The sequence below is a fragment of the Dama dama genome, chromosome 14 (genome assembly GCF_033118175.1).
Source record: "Dama dama isolate Ldn47 chromosome 14, ASM3311817v1, whole genome shotgun sequence".
NCBI classification, from domain to species: domain Eukaryota; kingdom Metazoa; phylum Chordata; class Mammalia; order Artiodactyla; family Cervidae; genus Dama; species Dama dama.
The window spans coordinates 22,000,504-22,019,169 of NC_083694.1; the positions used below are offsets into that span (position 1 = coordinate 22,000,504).

General features: G+C 47.4%; 1 protein-coding gene across 1 annotated transcript; it reads left to right on the forward strand.

Annotated features, from left to right (window-relative positions):
• The first annotated feature begins 853 nt into the window (after positions 1-853).
• On the forward strand, positions 854-13,975 carry C14H1orf115 (chromosome 14 C1orf115 homolog). The gene is made up of 2 exons (XM_061160073.1): positions 854-1,254; positions 11,503-13,975. Exons 1-2 carry the CDS (start codon positions 958-960, stop codon positions 11,620-11,622), a joined length of 417 nt encoding a protein of 138 aa, XP_061016056.1. The 5' UTR covers positions 854-957; the 3' UTR covers positions 11,623-13,975.
• The last annotated feature ends 4,691 nt before the right edge of the window (positions 13,976-18,666 follow it).

Sequence of the window (18,666 nt, forward strand, 5' to 3'; positions counted from 1 at the left end):
GATGCACAGTAATCTCAGAATGCAGGTATACCAGAGTGATATTCTTGAAAATTGTGATTTTAAAGATTACTTCATATGATGTCATATGCCCACACCAGAATTAACTTATCCATCCCTGTTGGTTTGCCTCCCTTTTTCACTGGAGTCAGACTGTGATGAACACCATCCACTCACTGCTTTGTGTTTCTGAATGTTTCCTTAGCATAGACACCTGGAAAGTTACAACTGTTTTTCAGAACTCAATAAATATTTTCTGATTGCCTTTCCAATAGCCTACCTCTAGTTTGCATCCCATTGAATACTGTATTATAACCATCATTTCACCATATCCTCACCAGCACTGAATATCGTTCAGTCGTGTCGGACTCTTTGCAATCCCATGGAACTGTAGCTCGCCAGGCTCCTCTGTCCATGGGATTTCCCAGGCAGGGATACTGGAGTGGGTTGCCATTTCCTTCTCCAGGGGATCTTCCCGACCCAGGGATCGAGCCCAGGTCTCCTGCATTGCAGGCGGACTCTATCGTCTGAGCTACCCGGGAAGCCCACGATCTTTATTACTATCATTTTTTTCATCATCATCATCTCTGCCGGTCTGCACGTGGGCAAAGGAAGTCTCAGTAGTTGGAGTTCACTTCTTCCGTTGTAAGTGCGGTTGAACGTGCTTTGCGTGTTAATTGTGCGTTGACCTTTCGAGATATCCCTCACCCAGTGGCTGGGACCCTGGCTGCTGGGGCGACCAGCCGCAGGCCAGGCCCGGTGGAGCCACGGCCATCCCGGACCCCACGGCCAGGGGGCGCTGCGACGTCAAGTCCTCCCGCCCCGTCCGGGTTGGCCTGGCCTGGGCTGGGCTGGGCCGAGTCGCGCTGGGCAGGGGCGGGCGGCTCGGCTGGAGGTGCGGGCTGAGAGCAAAGGTTGGTGTCTTTACGCCCCGACCTCAGCCGGAGGGCCCGCGGCATCATGACGGTGGGAGCCAGGCTCCGAAGCAAGGCGGCGGGCAGCCTCCCGCGCTGCGGGCCGCTGGCCCGGGGGCGAGGGCGGACGGAGGGGGACGAGGAGGCGGCCGCTATCCTGGAGCATCTGGAGAGCGGGGCGGAGGCGGCGGAGAGCGAGGCGAGCGCCCGGCGCCCGGGGTCCCGGGGCGCGCGGAGGGTGCACCTCGCCGTCCTCCCAGAGCGCTACGAGCCGCTGGAGGAGCAGGTGCCGAGCGAGAAGCCCAAGAAGAGGTACCGGAAGAAGCTGAAGAAGTGTGGCAAGGTAGGCATTCCGCCGCCCCCAGTGCCCTAGGTCGGGCATCCCGACGGAGAGCCGGAGTCCGATCCCTACAGCCGGACGCTCGCAGCCTCTCTGCCCTGCTCCCGCGCCCGCCCCCGCCATTCTCTCCTGGAGCCCCGAAACGGCTCCGTGAACTGGGCAGTGGGGCGAAGGTGACTGCGCAGAGGGATCGGAACTAAACGAGAGGTTTCCTTGCGCACAGCTCCCCGGCTTCCCCCATGCTGGCGGGTGAATAACGTTCTCAAGGGTCGATTACCAGGTGGTTCTTGTCCTAGGGGTGTCTTCCCACTCCCCGGGGTAGTCGGGAGGACAGGAATCAGTGTCCCTGTTTTACAGATGGGAACACTGAAGAATTAGCGTGTTTCGGTGACTTGTAGAAGATGGCCCAGTTGGAAGGCAGGGAGTTACAGCCCACTTTATCTGTTTTCCAGCAACATCCTCTCAAGGACATCCCACTAGCTGGGAATTGTTGGCGTTATTCCCCCTAAATATTCTCAAGGTGATTTCCAGGGCCTCGGAGCGCAACAGTCCCTAAGTATTCTACTCGTTGAATCTACTTTTCTCCCTGTGTGTTTCTCTGCAAACATACTGTCACTTGCATGGGGGGGGGGGGGGGGGGGCGGGTGACAGAGAGAGAATATGAATATGGGATACAACGGCAGTTTCTTTCTCAGAGATCAAAGCCACAAAGCTGCTCCCAAGTTCTTCTGCCTGGAAACCCTTAAAGATACTGCTGCCCCTGGCCCCTGGAGTTGGACAAGACAACCCAGAAGAAAAAAATCAGAGAACTCACTCTGTCTTGGCCAAAGGGCAGGGGCTCCACCTCATTATTGTCCCTCCAGTTATCTGTGTCCTCCGGCAATCTCTTATCATCCCTGAGACTGACCAGTCTCCACACCTAGCAACTGAGCTCTGTCATCTTCTTTTAAGGTGTGTCAGCAGCTTTGGGACCAGTAAACAAGCAGGCAGTGGTAAAGTATATTAATAAATGTATGTTAGTAAAAAGTATAGAACTGGAACTTTCAGGCTTAGAATCATGCAAGGATGAATCATCCTTTTTCCTTTTTTCCCAGTTGAGCACCAAAAAAGTCATTGTTTGCCTCAGTTGGTGAACTGATACATATGTGAATCCCAGCTCAGAGGCTGGCTGAGCTGAAGATGCTTTGGGAGTTCTAAGGATGTGCCAGATGTAGTGCTGAACATTAGAGAGCTAAAATGGGTATGATGTAGTCATGCCCTAGCAGAGTCTTCCCGGGGAGACGCTGGCCTATGGGTCACTGCCCTGGAGCTGCATGGCAAGAGCCTCGGCATTTTATCTTCAGGAACGAGGTTGTAAAGTCAAGTTTCTCAGATTAGTGGTGACATGGAAACTGGTCACAGAAGGGTGAGTCAGGGTTTCACAGGTTAATGATGAGGTACTAGTTCACATTCACTAGCGTGATTATTATTAGAAAAAAAAAAAAACAACAGAAACTAGCAAGTGTTGGTGAGGATGTGGAAAATTTGATTTCTTGTGGGTTGCTGGTGGAAATGTAAAATGGGGCAGCTGCTGTGGAAAACAATTTAGCATTTCCTCAAAAAATTAAACACAGAACTCACATATGGCTACTGTATAAATATACAAGGACCTACTGTATAGCACAGGGAACTATATTCAATATCTTTTTTTTTTTCTTTTCTTTTTTTATTTATTTTTTTTTTTTTCAGTGGGTTTTGTCATACATTGACATGAATCAGCAATAGATTTACACGTATTCCCCATCCCGATCCCCCCTCCCACCTCCCTCTCCACCCGATTCCTCTGGGTCTTCCCAGTGCACCAGGCTCGAGCACTTGTCTCATGCATCCCACCTGGGCTGGTGATCTGTTTCACCATAGATAGTATACATGCTGTTCTTTCGCAACATCCCACCCTCACCTTCTCCCACAGAGTTCAAAAGTCTGTTCTGTACTTCTGTGTCTCTTTTTCTGTTTTGCATAAAGGGTTGTCGTTACCATCTTTCTAAATTCCATATATATGTGTTAGTATGCTGTAATGTTTTTTATCTTTCTGGCTTACTTCACTCTGTATAATGGGCTCCAGTTTCATCCATCTCATTAGAACTGGTTCAAATGAATTCTTTTTAACGGCTGAGTAATATTCCATGGTGTATATGTACCACAGCTTCCTTATCCATTCATCTGCTGATGGGCATCTAGGTTGCTTATATTCAATATCTTGTAATGACCTATAATGGAAAAGGATCTGAAAAAGAGTGTGTGTGTGTATATATATATATGTATATATATAGGTAGCACTGTGCTAAAGAATCTGCCTGCCAGTGCAAGAGATGAAGGAGACTTGGGTTCGATCCCTGGGTCGGGAAGATCCCCTGGAGGAGGAAATAGCAACCTGCTCCAGTATTCTTGCCTGGAAAATTCCATGGACAGAGGCAGCTAGCAGGCTACAAGTCCGTGGAGTTACAAAGAGTTGAACACAACTGAGCACTCATACACTCATGAACACACACGCACCATACGCAATGGTACTTACAGTAATTCCAAAAGCACTGAAAATAGGTATTCAAAGCGATATATATGTATACATGTTCACATCACAATAGCTGAAGAGTGGCAACTACTGAAATGTCCATTAACTGATAAGTGGATAAACAACATGTAGTACACATACACAGTGAAATATTATTCAGCCATAAAAAGGAATCAAGTACATGGATAAAACACGGTGCTAGTTGAAAGCAGCCAGACACACAAGGTCACATATCATGTATATGATTCCATTTATATAAAATATCCAGAATAGGTAAATCCAGAGAGACAGAAGGCAGATGGTTGCTTGCCAGGGACTGGAGGGAAGGAGAAATGCAGAGCGACTGCTTGCTTAATGTGTATGGGTTTGCCTTTGGGGATGATGAAAATATTTAGAAGTAGATAGAAGTGGTGGTTGCGTACTGTTGTGAATGTGCTCAATGCCACTGAGTTGTTCACTTGACAATGGTCAATTTTTACATTATGTGAATTTCACCTCACCTAAAAAAAAAAAAAAACAAGAAAGAATTCCACCAGATAGAAAAAGGATGGGGTACAAGGCAGAGTGCTAGCAGAAGCGAGGCAGTGACAGCTCTGCAGGGTCACACGCTGGTTCAACAGACCAGGAAGCCAGGTGAGGACGCTGTCATGTTAGAGGTGGATATGCCCTTTCTGCCCCTCAACTCCCAGGGTGCAAATGAGCCACCACTCTTTGTTGAAAATTCATGAGACTAGCCAAGGCTCAGCTAGAAACGTAGGGAGGTACACCAGGCAAAATTTTATCTCACTTGGGTCAGGGGAGTAAGAAGTGACCTGCAGATAGCTCCATGGAAGGGTGAAGAAAGTTCCTTTCTATCTTTTAGGCACTCATCCAGGTGCTTTCCTGCTTCTCTTTTTTGAAAAAAAAAAAAAAAAAAGTATTTATTATTGGCTGTGTTGGATCTTTGTTGCTATGCTCAGGCTTCTCTCTAGATTTGGCGAGAAGGAACTGCTCTCTAGTCATGGTCTGAAGCCTTCTCACTGCAGTGACTTCTCTTGTTGCAGAGCATGGGCTCTAAGGCAGTTGGGCTTCAGCAGTTGTGGTGTACCGGCTTATTGCCCTGCGGCATGTGTTATCTTCCTAGACTGGGGATCAAACCGATGTCCCCTGCATTGCAAGGCAGATTCTTAACCACTGGACCACCAAGGAAGGCCCCCTGCTTCTATGTTTGCTTCTAGGTGCTTCTATGTTTGCTTCTAGGTGTTTGTTTGCTTCTAGGTGTTTGTTTGGCTTTTGTGAACTGTCCTAGGATAGGCACCCCCACCCTCTGCTAACCCGTGGCCCCAAGTAGGGTCACCCCAGGGCTGTTCTGGGTCCAGCCTCTGGCAGGAAGCTCTGGGCTCTGAAGGCTGGGTGCCTGGGACTCTTGGTGGTCAGGGGCCCTAGTTGATTTCGAAGTACCAGAATATTCAGATGGAGCCTGGGTTGCTGGGAAAGTGCCCGTTTTCTGAATGTGGGATGCGGAAGTACTTCTCTGCTCTTACTGTCTGCCCGGTGCTCCGTGGCGCACACAACGTGCCATGGCTCTGATTCTTCTTAACGACCTTGGAAAGCCCACAGACTCCCATTATGCAGTGAAGGAAACTGGAGTTTCAGGAAGTTCAGCTTGTTGTTCAAGGCCGCACAGCTTGAGAGAAGCCAAGCTGGGCATCAGGACCCTCCCTGGCCTCTGCCTGTGCGGAAGCAGTTAGGATGGAGGCAGGAGGGGGGTAAGGGCACCAAACCCCAAACTTAGGTTCAAATAGGAGGTCACCTTGCCCAGGCACCTCTGAGAGCCACAGGGAGAGGTCTGGGTAAAGAAAGTTGCTAAATTTTGTTAATCGGGCTGCTTCCAGGGAGTTGGAAGGGGAAAACACAGGGTGTGGAATGACCTTGAGCTCAAGAGGGTCTTGTCCCCGCATCCAAGTAGGGGGTTAGGACATGGGCCTTTGAGCCGGACTGCCAGGTACAAGCTGTGCCCCGCCTCCTGCTGGTTGTGTGACCTTGGGCCCTGCTCTCCTTCTGCCTTGGTTTCCTCTTCTGTTACATGGGCTGTGGTAAGGAGTGAATGAGTTCATCCACGCAGAGGTCTTAGAATGCACCTGGAACGTGATGACGGTTCTGTGACTGTTGTTGGCTGTTTTCTAAGAGATGGAGGAGAGGCCCCGTACGACTGGTTCTTTTCTGATTTTGTTTAATGACCAGTATCTCAGGGGGAAAAAGTCAGCCCCCTGGAGAAGGAGATGGCAACCCACTCCAGTATTCTTGCCTGCAGAATCCCATGGACAGTGGAGCCTGACGGCTACATACAATGAGTCCACAGGATCGCAAAGAGTTGGACATGACTGAGCGATTGACACTTAGCTGACAAGCCACCTCAGCTTTGTGCCTGGGATGTGAAGGCTGGATTTTATATTCCAGGGAAAAGGATCTTTGTTGAGAACTGGTTTCCTTTTGGAAACTGGAGGTGGCAGGGAATCCGTGACATCTTTGGGGATTAGTTGAATGCCTGGAAGCCCCTAGAAAAGTCACATTCCCTGTATTAGATTCCCCGTAACAGAGTACCACAAATACAGTGATTTAAGACAGCACAAACTTGCTCTCCTACAGTCCTGGAGACCAGAAGTCCAAAATCGGCCTTTCTGAGCTACCGTCGGCAGGCTGATTCCTCCAGGAGACTCCAGGGGAAAACCGTTTCTTTGTTCTTTTCAGTTTCTAAAGGTGCACCCCCTCCCCGCCACCCCACTCCACCTTCAAGGCCACTGGCATGGCATCTGCAGATCTCTTTCTCTTTGTCCTTCTGCTTCTGTCACTATAGTGCCTTCTCTGTGAGTCCTCCAGAATCACTTTTATAAGACTGGCTGTTCTTATTTGGATCCTTTTATTAATAAAGATATAAGAATCCTTATAATGATCGGGCTCCCCAAGATAATCCATAATCCATGGTAGTCCCTCCAATTCAAGATCCTTCATTAATTGACGTCTGCAAAGTCCCTTTTGCCAAATGAGGTGGCCTATACACAAATTCTGGGCATTAGGACTCAGGCATTATCCTGAAGAAGGCATTATCCAACCCTCCACACTGTCCTGTGATTCCTCCAGGCCCCTCTGCCCTTCTGAAAGATAATTTGGTTTAAAAAAGCTCTACTTGGACCAAAGATTGCAAAATCTGCTCCATCCAGTGACACTGAATTGGTCGATGGTAATATTTTGCATTTCTTTGCATCACATTTCTCAAGTTCTGTGTTTTGACTATGTTCTAGCTAATGAGCTATTTTAGTAACATCTTTTTCTCATTGGCAAAGATGAAGTGACAAGCAGTTTTTTAAAAATAGTAGGCAGAAGGAAGTGGATGTACAAATACCCATAATGTCAAGTTTAATGTAGGCTGTCCATGATTCTAGGGGCTTTGCTTCTAAAGGGTGCTCTGGACTGTTAGAGGACAGTTTTTGTTGTTATTTCAAACAGGTAAGTAAAATTCTCCCACTGAATCTTATCACACATTTGTAGAGATGTATCTTTTAGCAGCATCACCTCCCTACCCCTGACATACACCCTAATGTCTCATTGAGAAGTTGATGACACAGTGTCCCAGGAATCAGTGTCTAAAGAAGCCATCAAAATTACCGTCATCTCCCAGAACTCCTCCTTTGGCCTGAGAGCAACCAAAGGAAATACCCAGGCCCTTTCTGGGTGCTGGGCATACAGCATTGAGCAGGACCTCCTTCTGTTATCCCAAGGCCGATGAAAGCCAAAATAAGCCAGAAATCATAGGAAAGTATAGTCTTTTTTTTTTTTTTTTTGGAAAGTACAGTCTTAAGAAACTTCCCTGAACAGATAATGAAATATCTTAGATTTTAAAATTACTACCAACCTAAACTACTATAAAGTAAAAAGAGGCAGAGGTTATTTTCCAATAAAACTAGCTGATCTTTGGGGGCATTTGTCCTGCCTGATTTGGTGCCAGGCACTGTTCTAGTGGGCTTTGCTCGTAAAGAACCCGCCTGCCAATGCAAAAGACAAGGATTCAATCCCTGGGTTGGGAAAATCCGCTGGAGAAGGAAATGGCTACCCACTTCAGTATTCTTGTCTGGGAAATCGCATGGACAGAGGAGCCTGGTGGGCTGCAGTCCATGGGGGTCTCAAGAGAGTCAGACACAGCTTAGCAAGTAAGCAACCACTGTTCTAAGTACTTTCCTTGCATAAACCCGTTTAATCTTCTTTACCCAGTGAGGTGGTTACCAAATATTCCCATTTTATAGGTGAAGACACTGAGGCCAAGGAAGGTTAAGTAAGTGACGGGGTGGACTTTAAGCCCAGGCTACAAGCAACTGCAAGGTTACATCTGCCTTCCTGAAAGAAGGGAAGTGTATGTGGGGGTGAAGACTATATCTATCTATATAGATGGATATATATATATATATATATATATCCTTTTTACAGTGTTTCAGACATACAGCAAATGATTCTGTTTTATGTATACATATATATGTATATATGTATACATATGTGTGTATATATATATATATATATATATATATGGCCTGGACAATCCCCATGGACAGAGGAGCCTGGCCAGCTACAGTCCAGAGGGTCACAAAGAGTTGGACACAACTGAGTGACTAAGCAGGGCACACACATATATCTATTTATATATAGAACTGAATCACCTTGCTGGATACCTGAGATGAGATTTCTTTGGGATTGAAGTTCAGCTCTGCCTCTTACCAGCTGTATAATCACAAATAAACTCAACTCCTTGATGCTTCCTTCTTGTTGAAGCCTAATAACCAAAGGCCTCTAGGAACATATGTGTCGCCAGTCCAAGTTAGATTTGCCTATTTTTTGCAGCAAGGAAGAGTGTTTGCCAGAGGAATCAGGAGGCCTCAAAAAGTAGAGACCTCAAGTAGAGAGGTAAATATTTGAGTAGGAGCCAAAGATATAAATTTGGAATTTATACAGGAAATACTCAAAGTCAATGGAAATGGATGACACCGCCTGTGGAGAAATTCTAGGCCAAAACATGTTTTAAAATAAAAAATAAGGAACAGTACTGAAGAATAACATTTTTAAAGTTTGGTTGAAAGAATAATCCCATGAAGAAACCATGAGGAGGGCCATAAAAAAAAGAACAAACTAAAGCCATTTGCAGCAACACGTGTGGACCTAGAGATTATCATACTAAGTGAAATAAGTCAGAGACAAATATCATATGATGGCACTTATATGTGGGGCTTCCCTTGTGGCTCAGCTGGTAAAGAATCTGCCTGCAATTCAGGAGACCTGGGTTCGATCCCTGGGTTGGGAAGATCCCCTGGAGAAGGGAAAGGCTGCCCACTCCAGTATTCTGGCCTGGAGAATTCCATGGACTACAGTCCACGGGGTTGCAAAGAGTCGGACAAGGCAGAGTGACTTTCACTTTCGTATGTGGAAACTAAAAAAAAATAAAGATAACAAATGAACTTATTTACAAAACAGAAATAAATTCACAGGCATAGAAAACAAGCTTATGGTTACCAAGGGGGGAGGAGGGATAAGTTAGAAATTTTGAATTAGCATATACACTACTGTACATAGAATAGATAGACAACAAGAACCTACCCTATAACACAGGGAACCATATTCAATATCTTATAATGACCTATAATGGAAAAAAATCTGAAAAAGACTATATCTATCTATATAGATGGATATATATATATATATATATATATATATATATCCTTTTTACAGTGTTTCAGACATACAGCAAATGATTCTGTTTTATGTATACATATATATGTATATATGTATACATATGTGTGTATATATATATATATATATATGGCCTGGACAATCCCCATGGACAGAGGAGCCTGGCCAGCTACAGTCCAGAGGGTCACAAAGAGTTGGACACAACTGAGTGACTAAGCAGGGCACACACATATATCTATTTATATATAGAATTGAATCACCTTGCTGGATATCTGAAACATTGTAAATCAACTATACTTCAATTTAAAAAAATTTTTTTAATAGAAAAGAGAGCTGAAGAAGGCTTTATGTGAGGTAAGGGAAAAATCACAATGACTGTTTCATGAAGTAAGTGGGCAAGAGTCGGGGGAAGACAGAAAGGTGCTCATTGGCTCAGGCCACATGGTGGTGGCAGATGGCGATGACCAAGCCGTCCTGGATGGGTCAGAGTAGAGGAGGAAGGAATAAGAGGGGGGCACATGGAGGCAGTGTGTGCCGATGACTCTTTCCATTGGTTTGGCATGACCCGGGCAGGACCTAGAGAAGGCCGTGGAGTCAAGGGGACAGCTGAGCATGTGTGTAAGCTAAGGGGGATGATCCACTGGGGAGGAAGAGGGTGATGATGTTGGAGAAGGGAAAGCTGAGGGAAGGGGGAAGAGTGTGCCAACAGCAAGTGTCAAGGGAATGGCCTCAGGGGTACTTTTTCCCACTGGGACACGGCAAGGTGGGAGGAGGAGTCAGGGCAGGTGTAGACAGTGGTAGAGGATGACTGGGTTCCCCAATGACTTCTGAGCCTTTCAGTGAGAGATAAAGTGGGGTCATCTAATAGGGTATGGACACAGTGTGTGTTCGTGTGCACTGGGGGCTTGTGGAGAAAGGAAGTAGTAGGAAATCCTACCTGGGAGAGAGGGACAGGCAGCCTACTGGACCGACAGACCAGGCTGGTCAGGCAGTGTTGGTGTCAAAGTGAGGCTTGCAGTTGTCGTCAGGGATTTTAAGTGGTCACTGGAGCTGGAAACACTGAGGACGGAGAGACAAGATGTGTGATGGTGTCCAGGTCACCTACCAGGTCTCCATGCTGTTGTCATGGAGACATAAGTTGGGGGTGGCGGGAGAAGCGGGGAGGGGCAACAGCACAGTCAGTGTTAGTCAGTGGTGGTGGTCTTCATTTCTTTCTTGTGACTCCACTTGAATCCCTGGGATGCCCTCTGACCAGCACCAAGCCTTGAAGACAAGGAGGATGAAGAGTGGATACCAAGAAAGTAAGGCCCAGTCCTTACCTTTAAAGAGTGTAGAATTATATTAGGAACTGCAAACCACGGGCGCAACAATGACAGAGCTGTGGGAGACTTTAGAGACCTAAAATGTGGGTCAGATGGGGCGTGTCCTGGGGTTAGAGGGAGGACTGGGTGGGCTTTCAGGTCAGATGAATGAAGGAAAACTTGACCCAGCCCTCCTCTGATCTAGTGACTTCACTTGGACAGAGGAGAGTGGGCTTTGTTTTGAATAATACAACACTACTGGTTTGGTTTAAATTTTTAAAAATATTTATTTGGCTGTGCCAGGTCTTTGTTGTGACGTGTGGGATCTAGTTCCCTGACCAGGGATTGAACCCAGGCCTCCAGCATTGGGAGGGTGGAGTCTCAGCCACTGGACCACCAGGGAAGTCCCCTGGTTTGGTTCTAGAACTAGCAGCTTCACGGCTGTCTCCAAAAAGATCTTTGAATTATCTGGAAACTTGTGGGGCTGGAAAGCCCTTGACAAGGTGCTAATGTGTGTTCTGATGGGGTTCTATGTAGGGTGGCAGAGAGGGGGGAAATTGCTGACTTGCTCGTTTGCCCTGGGAAAGGGAGGCAAGATGACTCTGTATGTATGGCACCATTGTGCATGAAAGATTACAAAGTTGCCTCATCTCACCCTTTGCTTTTCTCCTCTGTTCCTAAAAATAGAACGTTGGGAAGTTTATCACCAAAGGATGCCGCTACATTGTGATTGGCCTGCAGGGATTTGCCGCTGCCTACTCCGCCCCGTTCGGCGTGGCCACGAGCGTGGTGTCGTTCGTCCGCTAGTGGGAGCTGCCTGGGCGGACCCCGCAAAAATAATCGGAAGCCTCTGTTCTGGGAACAGTGCGAACCCAGGAGCATTTCAGACTTGAACCCACAAAATACTCAGAAGAAAAAAAACTGTCTTGGTTGAATCGGATGAATGTTATGGATGAGTCATCCCCATCCATCTGCTGAGCTTCCACATCTCTCGGACAGAGGTGGCCCTGGTGGACAATCATGCAGAGAATTAGGCTGAGGTCAGGTTTGGGATTAGCAAGAGTTTGCTAAAACCGGAGCTGCCCATGAAAGATGGCAGGGGGTGGCTGAGAGGCAAATACTTGGCAAGTGCTCTGGGTGGGCAGCAGAGTGGTGATTACGGATGGGGTGGGGGGTGGGGGATTTTGATTTGGAGTGAGCCAATTTGCTCGATTCTGGAAAGTTCTCAGGCAGACAGAGCTCCCAGCCCTTGGCTGCCTCGGTTCAGAGGGCACCCAAGGAACTGTTTATTCCTAAAGGCATTCCCCCCATCTCCTTTCTGCACTCCTTTGCCACCAGAAGTTTAATTACAGGCTTGAGAAGAAGGAAGAAAGAAAAATCTCTTTGAAGGCTCCGATGCTTTGAAAACCATGTTGACACTGTGTCATGACTGTTTCAAGTAGATGAAGGCTTGTCACTTTCACCTTCTCTGACATGAATGTGCAGGTGGTGATGAGGGAAGGAGGATCAGCAAGTTCAAGTGCAGGTTGTTTGAGGGAGGGAGGGCTCCTAAGCACTGCCGGGCCCAGTCCAGCCCATTCTGGCCCGGCCACATGTGGGGCTGGCCAGACCCGCCTGCAGGCAGATAGCCAGCTGAGGTCGTGGGCTTCCTGACCCAGCTACAAGGTACCATCAGCCCCGTCATCCTTGGCATCAAACCGACAGCGGGTGCTCTGTCTTGGGAGAGAAACAGCTGGAAAGGAAAGTGTATGATTTAGAAAAGGAACCAGAAAGTAGGAGGAGGTATGAAGGAAGCAGAAGAAGGATGCTGGACGAGAGAAGTGGAAGCACTGGGACCAGGTCTGGGTTATCAGTGTTGGAAAGTCTTAGGCTCTGATGTGGGCGAGGGGAGGCTAGGTGGTCAGAGGTACCATGCTGATGCTTCCAGACCCTCTGAGGCCCGTGAGCTCACATTGGCTGCCCTTGGAGTAGCCTTTCCTCTCCTGTGTTGCCCAATTTGACATCATCTCAGCTGGATTCAAAAAGTTGGGGTGGGTGAGAGTCCTCGACCTGGAGGATGATCTGTGGACTGCTACTGAGTCATCGGATAGGGAGGTGCCCACTGCCAACCCCCACCACAGGCCCCTGTTCGGACCTGGTTTCCAGAATAATAATTTCCAGTTTGAAATAGTTATTACGAACCAGTCTGCAGGCTTGGTGACAACACCTACTTGTTGCCCCGTGAAGTTTTCCCGGGGAATGAAGGCTCAGTGCCCACGCTTCACCCGTCAAACCCAGCCAGGTGGCACCAGGAAGTGGAGAAGGTTGGAAGACAGACAGACAGATGGACAGAAAGGAATGAGTGGAGGGGAGAGCGTTGTAGCTGTGAAGCTAGATTCTGCTTCACGTCCTGGAGGCTCATCATTGAAGGTGAGCTGGGACCTAATTCCTGCATCATTCATATTTGTGCAGAGAAGAGACTAGAAATGGCTCTGTGTAAGCGCCAATGGCACATTTTCACACACGTAAGATAATTATAGCGTGCCTGGCCACACTGGGAGTCATGGAGAAGGAGACATCAGTGGAAAGAAAAGCACAGCTTCGTTTAGTGGGAAAGAGAGTCAGGACTGCTGATCACAGGAAAGGCGGATGGGGGGAAGGAGCCTGTGTGGGTTGGGAGCATGCCTTCCTGGTGGCCCAGCGCTGCTGACTTGTCCCAGAGAACCCTGTTGAGTTTCTCGGGGGACCTCGAGTGTGACCTGGGAGAGACAAGAGTGGCCAAGGCCCATCCAAGGGCGAACCTCCCACCCCAGCCCCAAGTTAGAGATACAGTAAGGCCAAACACATTTGGCCCCGACGTTTTGGAATTCTGGTTAAGAATTAACCCAGAAATTTCAAAAGTCGAAACTTCCCAGGGCCATCCCTGTGAAGGTCTGTGCACAGAAGATGAACCACTCTCAACAGTCACTCAGCTGAGTTGTCATTTCCTCCGAGACAGGATACCCATGCTGCAGCATACCTTTCTGCCTTTTCTTTCGCTTCAGCTTTTTGTTTTTTAATGTCAACATCCACATTCTACTGAAAATTGAATTTTAGAGCTTTCTCTTTACATAATTGACCAAGAGGCTTCTTTTGTATGCTTTTCTCGTCATAGTCTGTAAATAAAAGACCTGATTTGTCTAATGTTTCTGTGTGTGAGGTTTTTCTCCTCCACCCCGGAGAGTGAGGGACACCTCCCTGGGGCCCCTGGCAGGAGCCCGTGGCTTCTCCCCAAGACCAAGGGGAGGGGTAGGGACCCTGACTCCTGGACACGAGGTGAGAGGGGGGCTGAGTTCCCCAGAAGCTCAGTAGAAGAGGTGGTGTCTGTGTAGGAGCCTCAGCTCATGCATTTGTTAAAAATGAAGATTTCCAGAACCTCCGGTTTGGATTTAGGGAGTCTAGAGTGGGGCCAGGAATCTGCATTTTCTACCACAGTCTAGAAGACTCTGAAGCAGCCACTGCTCCCCCTGAACTGGGAGATGCTGGCGCCAGGGACAGCTGCAGGTGGCGTGGACCAGTGGGCTCCAAGATGGGACCTGGGGTCAGTCAGGTGCCAGTGCTTGATGAGCCCAAGAAGCATGCACACTCACTCAGCCCTACCGGAGCGTCTGGACGAGCTGTCATTACCCATCCAGGCAGGGTAGGGGCCACGCGTGTCAACCCACCTTGAGGCTTAGGACAAAGCAGAAGCCAGATCCCCGAGGTCTTCCATCGCCTTGGACTCACCTGTACTGGCCCCCTGCCCAGCACCTGGGCTTTGTCAGAGAAGCTCCCGCTGGTTTCCGTGACCAAGAAGCGCCCTGAAGCAGGACTTGAACTCCCACCTCCCTGTGCATCCACCAGTTTTCCTCCTGGGCATGCAGTGCCCTCAGCAGAAGGCGGTTGTGGGGCTGGGAAGCCATCAGTGCAATTTTAGATGCAGGCAGCCGCTCTGACAGGTTTTGCACCTGTCATGCCTCCCCCACCCCCCTGCAAGAGCAGAGATGAACTGAATTTAACTTTGTGATGCCAGCATCCCCCAAAATGTTGTGAAATGGTTATAGATGTTCCTGTAAACTTATTTTATAATGCCATGCCCTCCTCCAGGGGATCTTCTCAACCCAGGGAGTCAAACCAGTGTCTCTTTCAGCTCCTGCATTGCAGGTAGATTCTTTACCGCTGAGACACCGGGGAAGCCGAATACAAATTATACACAGAGTTAAAAGAAAACAAATGCTCTCAGCGTCCTTGTACAGGCTGCATTTGAGAGGCTCCGTGATTTTTCCAAAGGCCTAGGTGGTTCCTGAATAAGAAAAGCTCAAATTCCCTGACCACTCACAGTGGAAATGGGGAAAAATTAATATTGCATGGCCCAACAATCCCACTACTGGGCATATAGCTTGAGAAAATCATAATTGAAAAACATATATGTCTCCCAAGGTTCATAGCAGCACTGTTTACAATAGCTAGGGCATGAAAGCAACCTAGATGTCCATCAACAGATGAACAGACAAAGTTGCGGTACATATATACAATGGAGTATTATTCAGACATAAAAAGGAACACATCTGAGTCAGTTCTAATGAGGTCGATGAACCTAGAGCCTGTTATACAGAGTGAAGTCAGAAAGAGAAAAACAAATTTTGTATATTAACTCTTCTGTATGGAATCTGGAAAAATGGTGCTGATAAACCTATTTACTGGGCAAGAATGGAGACTTAGATATAGAGAATGGACTTTGGACACAGCAGGGGAAGGAGACAGTGGATCGAATTGAGAGCGTAGCATTGAAACATATACATTATCACGTGTAAAATAGATAGCTAATGGGAAGTCACTGTATAACATAGGGAGCTCAATCCAGTGCTCTGTGACAACCTAAAGGGGAGGGATGGGGTGGGAGGTGGCGGGGAGAGGTTCAAGAGGTAAGGGACATCTGTATATTATGGTTGATTCACACTGCGGTAAGCAAGACAATATTGTAAGTCAATTATCCTCCAATTAAAAATAAATTTAAAAAATAAAAGCAAACTACAAAAAAATAATACATGGGATATTGTTTTTAAGAAGCAAAATGTTTTCGAGCCAAGCCACTCCATCATAGCCAAAGAGAAAGAAGATCTCTTCAGAATTTGTAGAATGTGCCGTGCTGGAACCCAGCGGGCACACAAGCCACACAGGAGCGCAGGCCGAGGGAAGAGGCCTGGAGGTAAAAGCAGAGCTCGCCTGCCCAACCCCCCAGGGGTGCCTGGGGCCGTGCACCCTGCAGCTCCATCTAGAGTCAGGCATTAGGACCAGAAACTCAGCGCCTTCAAGAACTGGCTTTGCTTTTTTTTTAAAGGTGTTTCTCAGGTGATTCCTTCTGCAGCATCTGTTGACAAGGCTCTAAATAAATGTATCTGGTTCAAAGCAGACAGAAAAATCAGGGCGAACGTGCTGACGGACACAGAGCTGAGAGGGCACGCTTTCTTCCCTTGCTTGCCCTGTAATTCCAGAGTGAACCACTTCCATGCAGACTAGCTTTCCTCACTGAAAGTGAAGGGGAGATTACTTGTATCATTTTTGTTTGGGTTCCTATGGAAGATGTTTAGAATTGCTGCAGAAGTAGAACGTGGTGATATAACCTTTCTTTTTCTTCCCTCCTTTCCCCAGAGAGTCCCATCCATCAGAAAAACCCTTTACTTGTTCAACTTCATTAATCATTTAAAGAGTCTTGAGTCAGATATTTGGCTTTCCAGGTGGCTCAGTGGTAAAGAATCTGCCTGCCAATGCAGGAGACACAGGAGATGTGGGTTTGATCCCCAGGTCGAAAAGATCCCCTGGAGTAGGAAATGGCAATCTGCTGCAGTATTCTTGCCATGAAAATTCCATGACAGAGGAACCTGGCAGGCTACAGTCCCTGGAGTCACAAAAGAGTCAGACCCGACCTAGCAACTGAGCAAGCATGCACAAGTTAGGGATTATCACACCCACAGGCAAGGAGCTAGGAAGCAGAGACATTTTATATTGTGGGCGATGGTTTGTTTATTTTGAGGTCTTTGGCGTTGAAGAGAAAAGGGCATAGATGATTTATGCACTTTTCGTCACCACCATTGTTTTTCCAAACAAAATCAGACTTGAATTTATCTTTCTTCGTTTTCATTTCAGTAAATCAGTGAGCTGCTCCTGTGGTTGGACTCCATGCTACCTACTCCCCCGGTCATGGCTTTGTTGTCAGCAGGATCAGAGAGGGGAACCAAGATGCAGCAAACACGTACTAGATATTAGGCTGTAAAGAAAAAAATGTCACCTATCATTCCAGTCCTGCAAGGATCAAGCCATCAACCACTGCAGATGCCCACCTATAGTGCACTGCCCCCGAGGGGAGTTCAGGATGGAGAAAAGCAGGAAGCAGCCCATGCTTTAGATATACTGGCTTCAACAGTTAACATGCATATCTAAGGAAAAATTTCAATGACCTAAGATTCTCCCATCTTCTCATGCATAGAAAAGCACTAAAACCATTAACTTGAAACATCTGATCTTTGTGATTATCAATCATATTTTTATGCTTGATTGCATGTTTTCCCCAGCAAAAAGAAAAGAGCATACATTTGTGTCTTTTAACTTGGAATTTTAATTATGTACATCAATAGCAACAGGAGAATGAGGAGTTCTAAGGTTTATACTTTATCTCCAGGTGGTTAGCTCAGTTGTGGTATGGGATCACTCCAGATAGCAAAGAAACCCAGTATAATTTTCCTGCCACGTCCCTGACCTCTTGGTGGGCTGCCCTGAGATCAAAGACTGAGCCCGGAGTCAGTGACAGAGATGTCAATGGTTTGAAGGCTGGGGGAATGTCTGAAGCAAGGTCCTGTCATGACACCCTTTGCTCTCATGGGCAGAGGGAGGTTAGCAGTTACAGGGGGAGTTAGGTCAGGATGGCACCATGGTTACCAGGGAAATCTGCAAGGGGGCATGCCCTTCACTGCCCCTTTCATAAGCGATTGGGAACAATCATTAGCTGGGACCTGAGACAAGTATGTAGGAAGCTCAGTCATGTGAGTAGGCTGTAGGTGAAGCAGGCCCTGGTCCAGCAGAAGGTGGGGTGGCGGGGGTGTGATGTACAGAGAGCATGAGAAAAGCCCTCTTGAGTGGCGTGACCATACACCTCTTCAGAGCAGTTCCTCAGTGCTTGCTGAAAAGCTGTCTCCTGGGTCATAGTCCTCAGTAAGATCCATGAATAAAACTTAACTCATAACTTCTGCTTTTTGCATTTTTCTTTCAGTCAATAAGGTATTGTGCTGGGTGGCTTCATGTTATTATTGTTTAGTCACCAAGTCACATCCAACTCTGTGACTCCAAGAACTGGAGCCCACGAGGCTCCTCTGTCCGTGGGGATTCTCCAGGCAAGAATACTGGAGTGGGTTGCCATTTCCTCCTCCAGGGGATCTTCCCAACCCAGGGATTGAAAATGCGCCTCCTGCATTGACAGGTGGATTCTTTACCACTGAGCCACCTAAGAAGCCCATGGCTTCATGACATCCATTTAATTCTCCATTTCATCTCCTTCTCATTAATAAAATCAACATGATAGCTATTATTATTATCTGAGTTTTATGGATAATGAAACTGAAGCTCAGAGAAGGTAGGGAATTCTGCTCTAAAACCAGGACCCACAGCTTCCCTTTTTTTGCCAGTTTTAGCAGCCTCTCGTTTCCTTTCCTCTCAGGCTCCTGTTACCACCAGCAGCCATGAGGAAGAGCGATGCTTTAAATGGAATTACATCCAATGTGCATTCCTGGTTCTGACATTATGGATCCAAGTAGGTAAAAACCCTCCCCCTCCCCCCAAAAAAAACCATGAGGGAGACTT